At 32.2% G+C, this 10,382-nt stretch overlaps 1 protein-coding gene across 1 annotated transcript; it reads left to right on the forward strand.

Moving 5' to 3' along the window:
• The first annotated feature begins 3,083 nt into the window (after nt 1–3,083).
• LOC111904091 (L-galactono-1,4-lactone dehydrogenase, mitochondrial) lies at nt 3,084–6,925 on the forward strand. Its single transcript, XM_023899868.3, has 6 exons — nt 3,084–3,870; nt 3,974–4,224; nt 4,392–4,577; nt 4,644–5,046; nt 5,152–5,292; nt 6,645–6,925. The coding sequence occupies exons 1-6, from the start codon at nt 3,181–3,183 to the stop codon at nt 6,804–6,806; spliced, it is 1,833 nt and encodes a 610-aa protein (XP_023755636.1). The 5' UTR covers nt 3,084–3,180; the 3' UTR covers nt 6,807–6,925.
• Nucleotides 6,926–10,382: the final 3,457 nt, after the last annotated feature.

Raw genomic sequence — 10,382 nt, forward strand, 5'->3', positions numbered from 1 at the left:
AACAAAATAAAATGTGATCTCTTTTGTGTTAAAAGGTATTTGGGTAAACAAATTTACTCTTAAGAGTTTGTTCAATGTTAATCAAAAAGTTCTCTTGGCACCAGCCCGAGAGGAAACTAAATGACTTCAATAAAAGCTGTCTTTTATATATCTTTTTAGTCGACGATCTAGTTTGGCCTTTTACAAAAGTTAGATATCCACTTCACAAAAGTTTTATTTTTGATATTTTTCAAAAATGATAAATGTCGAAAAATATATCTTAATGGTGCATGTCATATGCAAATGTATTGCGTGTTTTTGGAATAAAACATGTTTATGAAATAAAACTAATTATCGCAAGGAATAAAACATGTTTATTGTATATTAGGAAAAATTGCGAAAATGGTCCTTATGGTTTCTTATTTTATGTGGGTAATGTCCATATATTTGAAAAGTCGTAGATTTGATCATTTTCACCAAATTCTATTGTGGTTTTGGTCCCTCCTACGCTAACTTAAACAATGTTGGACCCTCTTTCGTTAACTTTAACGATGTATATTTATATAAATAAAACAACAATGTACATTTATTTTTAATCTAGAACAAATCATTAGTTTTTTTTAACAAAATACATCAACATACTTCTATATTTAACCCAAAATAGCAACATACTTTTAAGGAACATTTCTAAATAACAAATAAACACCGACAAAAAGGATTCGTCCAAAAATAACTTATGTTTCTCGAAATATAACATGTTTCCAAATGGAAATAGTTGTTGCAACAAACTATTCGCACTCGTCGCTTGACGCGGGTAAATGATTAGTGTGTGTGTGTATATATATATATATATATATATATATATATATATATATGTGTGTGTGTGTGTGTGTGTGTGTGTGTTAGACCATGAAATGCCTCTTAGAGGGAAATGGTCAAACCAACTAGAGAAAATCCTCGAGGGAATCTAATTGAATTAAAATGATGTAAGATCACGAAAAGCCTCTCGCAAGGAAGTTGTCAATGATAGGTTAACTAGAGAAAAGTCTCTCAGAGGGAATCTAGCTGTACTTGTGTTATCTGTGTTAGCATATGATATGTGATAGATTATACTCGGTGGGAAGTTGTCAATGATTGATTATTCTATGTTTATGTATATGATGTAAATTACATATGATTTGTATAATGAATAAGTGTTGTGATTTTTCATTAAGCCTAGGCTTACAAATGCTACTTTATGACTTTAGTTATAGGTCCGTCAAGTTTGAAGGGTAAGGATCTAGATTGATTAGGATATTTGGACATTCTCGAGGTTATGACATCTAATCTATGTTTATCTATTATAACTTTGTTTTCAAAACAAGAATATAGCTTCCGCTTTTGATGATGATTTTGTGATACTAAGCTTGATTATGTTTTCGATGGAACCCCTTTTAGTAATTTTATATTCTGAATTAAAAAAAATTTATGGCTAGTTTTTGGGATGTTACAGAACAACGCGAGATCTATGATGGATTAATTCATTCATCTCGTATCCTTTGCAGGTTCATTAGTTGCTATATATTCAAACTCTATCGTCAAATCTACTACTATATCCTTCTTAGAACTCCTCCAAGTTTCTACTCCTCCATTAAGTAAGAACACGAATCTCGACTGTGAATAAGAATCGTTTCTATGAACTAGCATCCATACACCCCTTTACATTGGGTTCCTCCACACCTCCATAAAATCAAGAATATGTCCTTCATCATCCTAAGATACTTAAGAATGTTACTAACTACATTCCAATAATTTCACTAGGGTTAGCATGATAACGACTCAACATGGTCAAATCACATGAGACATTAGGCCTAATATATATCATGATGTATATGAACGATCCCACAGTCGAAGCATATGGAACTCGAGTTAACTTTTTTAACTCCTCACTATAACTAGGACACTAAGTTATGCTCAATGTCACACCATGCTCCATAGGCACGGACCCTTTCTTAGAGTCATGCACCTTAAATTTCTTCAAGACTTTATCTATGTATGTTCTTTGGCTCAATTTAATGATTCTCTTAGATATATCTTTAGATCTTTATACATAGTATGTATGATGCTTCTCCTAAGTCTTTCATATAAAACAATTTCCTAGACAAGTCTTTACACTTTGCAAGCTTGAGACATCGTTTCCTATGAAGAGTATGTCACCCACATACAATACAAAGAAAACTACAACACTCCCACCAACTCCAACATAAATAGATTTCTCAAGCTTACACACTTTACTTGGATACTTGGACTATACAAAGTCCACTGGTTGTGCTATATATACATCTTCTGTAAGATTTCCATTAAGGAAAACGATTTTCACATCCATTTGTCATATTTCATAGTCATAAAATGTCATTATGACACATTATATCCTAGCAGACGTTATCATCGCCGCCGGTGAAATTTTTTTCTGATAATAAATTTCTTGAGTTTGAGTATAACCTTTTTGCATCCAGTCATGGTTTGTATGTATGAACATTTCCACCCATGTCAATCTATTTCTTGAAGACCTATTTGCACCTGAGTATTTTAAGGCAATGTATATGATAAACTAAGTTTCAAACTTGGTTAGCAAACATTAATTTTATCTCATTCTCCATAGTCTCCTTCCATTTGGCATTCTTAGGGCCTACCATAGCTTTCTGATAGCTGATATTCTCACCATGATCTACCAGTGAATCATAGCTGGTATTCTCATCATGATCTACCAGTGACTCATAGCCCGTATTAATATGTAACCCATAAAACTCAGGTGTATGGCATACTCTATTAGATATTTGGAGAGTTGGTGGGTATATGTCAGATTCCTCAACAACCGTTTGCTTACACTCGATATGACTTTCAACCTCAGGTTTAGAACTAATGTCAAGCTGAGTTAAAAACAATCAACAACCGTTTGCTTACACTCGATATGACTTTCAACCTCAGGTTTAGAACTAATGTCAAGCTGAGTTAAAAACAAACTTTTCGACTAAATTGTTAGATGACACATGCTCTAAAAACCGAGGGGGGAAAAAGGTTGATCATTATAACTTAAGGGGTCAATGGTACAATCCTAAAGCAAATCTGGCGATACGCCCTTTGACATGGTGAAAGCAGACGCGGAGGTGTAGTGTCACTGCTACAGCCGATGTGAATGAATCACCGGAAAAATCAATACAAATGTTGCGATCTCTCCGAATCAAGCGATCCCTCCAATCCTCCGTTATCCACCGCAAAAACCCACATTTCAACAACACCCTCGAAACCCTATCTTCTTCACCTACCACTAAAACCCCTCTAATAAACCTCATACGTCAATTTTCTTCATCATCTCCACCGCCGCCAACACCGCCGCCTCTATCCGCCACGCCATCTACTTCCTCTGAACTCCGGAAGTACCTCGGATACTCCGCACTCCTCCTCAGCTGCGCCGTCGCCACTTACTACTCCTTCCCTTTCCCTGAAAACGCAAAACACAAAAAGGCCCAACTCTTCCGGTACGCCCCTCTTCCCGATGACCTCCACACGGTCGTTAATTGGAGCGGGACTCACGAAGTACAGACCCGGGTCTTCCTCCAACCCGAAAGTTTAGAAGAATTGGAGAAGATTGTGAAGGATGCCGACGAGAAGAAGCAGAAGATCCGTCCTGTTGGATCCGGGTTATCCCCGAATGGAATCGGTTTGGCCCGTGGTGGGATGGTGAATCTGGCTTTGATGGATAAAGTTTTGGAGGTGGATAAAGAGAAGAAAACGGTTCGGGTACAGGCAGGCATTCGAGTCCAGCAACTTGTCGATGTTATCAAGGATCATGGCATTACTTTGCAGAACTTTGCGTCTATCAGAGAACAACAAATTGGTGGCATTGTTCAGGTATGGATGCCATTTCCATTAGTTTTAATTTGTGTTAAACAATTTCATGATTGTTGAACTCATCTCCATTGCTTACTAGTCGCTTAAACTCTCCTACCTATAGGTAGGTGCTCATGGTACTGGTGCAAAGTTGCCTCCGATTGATGAGCAGGTTATCAGCATGAAATTGGTTACCCCTGGAAAGGGAACAATCGAAATTTCAAAAGACAAAAACCCTGAACTGTTCTATTTAGCTCGATGTGGGCTTGGTGCATTTGGGGTTGTTGCTGAAGTTACTCTCCAATGTGTTGAGAGACAGGAACTTGTAGAACACACATTTGTCTCAAACTTGACTGAAATCAAGAAGAAACACAAGTATGTATACAGTTTTCACTCGACATAGTTTCATTTCTTTGTGTATTATAGCATCCTACTTTCATTACTTTCAATTACCATATGACAACATTGTAAATTCAACCTTTTTCAATTGCTCTATGATCTTATATTCTCTCATCTGATTGCATTTCTTCTTGTGGTTGCAGAAAGCTTCTAAATGACAACAAGCATGTAAAGTACCTTTACATACCATATACAGACACTGTTGTAGTGGTGACATGTAACCCTGTTTCCAAATGGAAAGGCCCACCCAAATTTAAGCCCAAGTATAGCCTCGATGAAGCTTTACAACCTGTTCGTGATCTATACAAAGAATCATTACAAAAGTACAAGTAAGTTTATTCCATAAATACCCCTCTTTCACTCACGAATCTCATCAATTAACATCTTATTTTCAGACGCCAACCAAATGAAAACGACTCAAAGGTTTCAGACCTTACATTTACTGAACTAAGAGACAAGTTACTATCCATTGATCCTCTTAACAAAGACCATGTTAAGAAAATCAATGAAGCAGAATCCGAATTTTGGAAGAGATCAGAGGGATTTAGGGTAGGGTGGAGCGATGAAATTTTAGGGTTTGATTGTGGAGGTCAACAATGGGTCTCTGAGACATGTTTTCCAGCTGGAACTTTATCAAAACCAAACATGAAAGATCTTAAATTTATAGAAGAAGTTATGGAATTAATAGAGAAAGAAGAGATTCCTGCTCCTTCACCTATAGAACAAAGATGGTCTGCTTCTAGCAAAAGTTTGATGAGTCCTGCTTCAAGTGAATCAAATGATGATATTTTCTCATGGGTAAGTCTCTTTTTAATAAATTAATTATGATTCATTACATTTTTTCTGCAATTAACTATTTTAATAAATCGAAGGGAATGTAATATTTTGTTTTTTATGTGACAGGTGGGTATAATTATGTATCTTCCTACATCAGATGCTCGACAAAGGAAACAAATAACAGAAGAATTTTTTCATTATAGGCATCTCACTCAAACACGTTTTTGGAATCAATATTCAGCTTTTGAACATTGGGCCAAAATTGAGGTATATTTTATAAACCAGATTCTACTTATATATTTAGTTGTTTTTTTTTGTGTTAAGTCAAAAGAAACACCCATATATAGCTTATATGATTAACTTTTTGTTAAGTCTATTTTTTAAGAATAAAGGGATAATCACAAGACAAAATGATTTTCGGTTGTGAAATTACAAAAAAGGAAGTAAATTTGTTAAATAGAAAATTACCATTTTGGTCATTTTTTTGTGATTATTCTTAAAAAGAAACAGTATGTAGTTGATTTAGCTAGTTAATTGTTTTCTATAGTGATTAAGCTATTATACTTTTTTGACTGTTTAAAAAAAACCATTTTTTCCGATTACCTGGTTTTGAATCACCATTTTATCGTTTTTGGTATTTTTATATGATTAAAGGGTTAAAAATAATTGTTCAGTTGCTAAAATGATAAAGTATGTTGTATTTTTCTGTATTTTGCTGAATCTTTTTCTACCTTATATATCCAAATAAATCAAAATCATTTTTGTCAAATGTCATGTTCTCATTGCATTTGACACATGTCATTTTTTAAGATTTTTTTATTTACTTTTTTTTTATCTACTTGTCATTTTATGGTTTTTTTCTATTTTATTAAATTCCATATAGCATTTTAATGTAATATTTATAATAAATGTAATAATAAATATTAAATACGTATCAATTTTATTAATGCAACTTTCCTTTTAATTTCTAAATTTATAAATTGAATCACATTATTTCATTTGTTTATTTATTTAAATTTAAAAGAGAAATGAAGAAAGTTAAAAATAACAATAATTAAAAAATTTTCTTTTTTTTTTCCTTGTAAATTCAAAATTCCTAAATCTCACTATATCAAAAACCGGTTATGAAAACCGAGTAAACGGAAGAAACGGTTATTTTAAATGTTAAAAAAAGGTATAAAGCTTCAAATTTCAATTATTAAAGATAAAATGTAAGCTTTTCTGTTTTTTTGCCCTGTTGACTGGAAAAGTCAAATCTGTCCCTAACTCTGGAACATATTACTAGCATTTACCTTTTATCTTTATTGCTTGTCAACATCTTGTATGGTCATAATGATTAAAGGGATTTGTGATTTGAAAGCTGTGTATTATTTTTTCAATAATATAAAATCCTATTTAAAACTTTAAAACTTCAATTAAGTTGTTTTTATATATATTTTTTTAAAAAAATAACTAACCAAAAAATTTATAATGTCTATTCCATTCTTTTTACCATCTTACATTCCTCGTCCAAGAAGTTAAAAAGAACAAGATAATGCAAAATATTGAGTTTCTAAAATCATATTTGAAACACAAAAAATCTATATCTATATTATTATTTAATAAAATCATATTTTCAGGTTCCAAAAGACAAAAACGAGCTTGCAGCCCTACAAGAAAGGCTAAGAGCACGATTCCCTGTTGATGCATTCAACAAAGCACGAAAAGAGTTGGATCCGAATCGTATTCTTTCCAATGCCATGGTGGAGAAGATGTTCCCAATAGAAGATAATGCAACTTAATTACCAAAATTTATGTGTAAATTACATGAAGAGGATTCAAGTACTAAAAAGGATATCAAATTTTAAAAATAATGTCTTCATATCCTACAAATATAATATCTTTACATGTTTGGTTATCATATATTATATATTATATATATTATGATATGACATGATAGATCAAATTGTATTGTATTTGGCATGTATTGGACTAAAAGGATTCAAGTACTTAAAAGGATATCAAGTTTTCAAAATAATGTAATATAACATATTTACATGTTTGGGTCATATATTATAGGGAAATTTCGGATAAAATCTTAATATTTTGGGTTAGTTTACGGTTTAATTCAAATATTTATTTTTTCAATAGGAAAGTCATGATTATCTAATTTTATATGATAATATGTTATTTTCTATTGAAAAATAAATAATGACTATTTTCGTATTTTGTTAATTTGTGCAAAATATAAAATAATTATGATTTTTTCAGTTCAAAAAAATAAAAGTTGAGATTAAATCAGGAATGAAAGTGGGTCTAAACCCGGTCCATATGGATTCAGACCCGGAAAACCTGGAACCGATTAATGAAATTTTGTAGAACTGGAAACGAAGCTTAGTATATAGGAACTGATTTCGGTTCGGTACTGGGTAAAATGGGTCTAGAACCGAAAAACATGAAAACATCAAAGTGGGTAGGTTGGAACCGAATAAAGTGAGTTTAAAACCAGAAAACCCGAAAAAACAAGAATTTTTTGGTAATTAATTACTACTTAGTGGGTTGAACCTTAAAATTTTTCATATTGATATCCCGATTTTGAGAGATTGTAAGTCATTGAATTAATGAAGATCATGTCTTTAATTAATTAATTTTGATCTAATGCTCCACCTTTAGTTCTCAGGTTCTCGGGAAACTATGAGTTCTCAACGGATCTCACCCCAATATATATATATATATATATATATATATATATATATATATATATATATATATATATATATAGGGAAAAGTGAATATACCCTTAAGGGTATATAAGCTTAGGTACCCAAACCCACCATACTATGTCGTTTTGTATCATTTATATACATTGTAATTGTCTAATGTTTTTATAATTCAACTACTAACTTGATTTATTTCAAAAATTTTTATAAATTTCGCATTTATCTTCCTCTTACATAATTTTCATTTGCAACTATAATATATATAACTTAGTAGGTGTTCGTCAAAAAATGTGATGTAAGAGGAAGATAATATTGAAAATTTGAAAATCTTGAAAATAAATCAAGTTAAGGATTGAAGTTTAAGAACATTATAATGAATATATCAAACAAAACGACGTATTATGGTGAGTTTGGATACCTAAGCTTATATACCCTTAAGGGTATATTCACTTTTCTCATATATATATATATATATATATATATATATATATATATATATATATATATATATATATATATATATATATATATATATATATATATATATATATATATATATATATATAAAACAGATTTCTCTCCTGTAGATATACTTATGTAGTATGGACGTATAGGTACATATACGAAAATTGTTTTATAAGCAATTGCATGTGATGGAAAGTGTCAAGTCGGTCATGGACATGTCACTTCAAGCATGTTGGTCCAATTTTATGCAAAGGGTGAATGCTACAATGAAAACTCTATTCCATGTCCCAAGAATTTACTACAAAAATCCAACAAAGCTTTCCTATAAAGGGAGAAGTTTTATATAAACAATGTAAGTACATTTTGTCCATATTATAACCATAAAAATATGAATTGTCTAGCACAAAAAATCTAGCATGTAAAGTGAAGCTGATCCATGAATGAATGAAAGCGGCTTATGATCAAAAGAAAACTTATTCTGATTCTAAGAAAAGGCCTAGGGAATCCAAGTTGGGTGATTGTGTCATGATAATTTCATCCAGAAAATGAAGTATTTGTTTCGGCAACTGTGCTAAGCTTAGTCCAAGGTTTATTCGATAATTCAGAATCTTAAAAAAGATTGGACAATATGATTATAGGTTTGAACTTCCATCCAAACATAATGGAATTCATGACACCTTTCATATGTGTTATATGCTAAATTTATGTAGATGAAGAAAATATTATTCCTTTGACCTAACACCATGTCGACGAGGAAAACATGATAATTTATGAACAAAAGCTTATGTTGGATCACAATACTAAACAATTTTGGAAAAACGAAATTGAACCAGTACTTGTTTATTGGAAGGATGCTTATGGATCAAATCTATCTTGGGGATAGGAGACTACATAAGGAAATGTTACCTTGAGCCTGTATTAGGGGAGAAGGATCATAGTGCCGAAATCAGATTAAGGGAGAGAGAGACGGGGTATTTTGGTATCATCTGTAATGTTTTAAAAGTATCCATAATGATGTAAATTAAGTAACAAATATATTTTTAATCACTAAATTTTTTAAAAAAAGTTGGATGTTATTAATGGACTTAGAACACATAAAATGACCAACTATGGACTAATAATATCTATATCTAGGTCACAAGATCCCAAGTCACCACAAAGTTACTTAAACCAAGGGAGACCATAACATGGCTTATGTTGTAAGTTAGCATTGTCTTTTGACAGGTAGCGTACAATGTTTTTGATAATTTGTTTGATATTATGTTATTGGATAAATTGATTGTTTTAGTATATATCTGTTTCTGTATTTTTGTATTATTCGTAAATGCACGTCGTAAATGCGTATATGGCTGAAGACAGTAGTTGATTCAACTTGCGAATCAGAGTATATAGCAGCAAGCGAGGCGGCAAAGGAGGCAATATGAATGAAGAACTTCATTGGAGACCTTGGAGTTGTACCAGCTATAAAGGAGCCTATGGAGATTTTTTGTTATAACGAGATTGCAGTTGTCTTAGCCAAGAAACCATGGGATCACAACAGATCCAGGCATATCGATAGAAAATACCACTTCATTAGACATCGAATATAAGAAACACTCCTCGTGGCAAAGAGGGTATCATCAGATGAGAACCCAACAGATCCCCTCACGAAGGGACTGTGTAGGGTTAAGCATTTACAACATGCGAGGCGCATTGGGCTGAAGGATGATATTAGTTTTAGTAATTAGATAGCTTTCGAAACATGTAATAGTTGAAATGTAATTGACATCTGATTTTTAAATTAAATGTGCTTTTATTTACTAGTATGGTACTGTCTTGTGTCAATCATTTACTATTGTTTCATTTTGCATGTTTTGACTTACAGAATAATTATGTTATGGTATATCATATTATTCAAACTATCCACAGTCGATCATACTTTGGAAGTAGGTATTGAAATAAGACTGTCATGAATTAGGTTTGTAGATTTGTCTGAATTGTATTAGACATAACAATTTTTGCTGCAACATTCATGAGTGCTCATAAGCACTGAGTATTGGATTCAACCCACGCTCACTTGTATCACTTCATGAAATTTATCTCGAGTGATCGTGAGACGGTAACATCATATAAGTCTTCAAACCAAGAGATATGAGTTGTTAACTATGAGTTAGTTGTACATTGATAGTACAAAAATGCATTAGTAACTTGATG

Source organism: Lactuca sativa, chromosome 5, assembly GCF_002870075.4.
Source record: "Lactuca sativa cultivar Salinas chromosome 5, Lsat_Salinas_v11, whole genome shotgun sequence".
NCBI lineage: Eukaryota > Viridiplantae > Streptophyta > Magnoliopsida > Asterales > Asteraceae > Lactuca > Lactuca sativa.

Bases quoted from the DNA above. Each gene is read 5' to 3' on its own strand.
- LOC111904091 (XM_023899868.3), top strand. From the start codon at position 3,181: ATGTTGCGATCTCTCCGAATCAAGCGATCCCTCCAATCCTCCGTTATC. The intron at 3,871-3,973 runs GTATGGATGCCA...TCCTACCTATAG, and splicing joins AAATTGGTGGCATTGTTCAG to GTAGGTGCTCATGGTACTGG. The intron at 4,578-4,643 runs GTAAGTTTATTC...TCTTATTTTCAG, and splicing joins GAATCATTACAAAAGTACAA to ACGCCAACCAAATGAAAACG.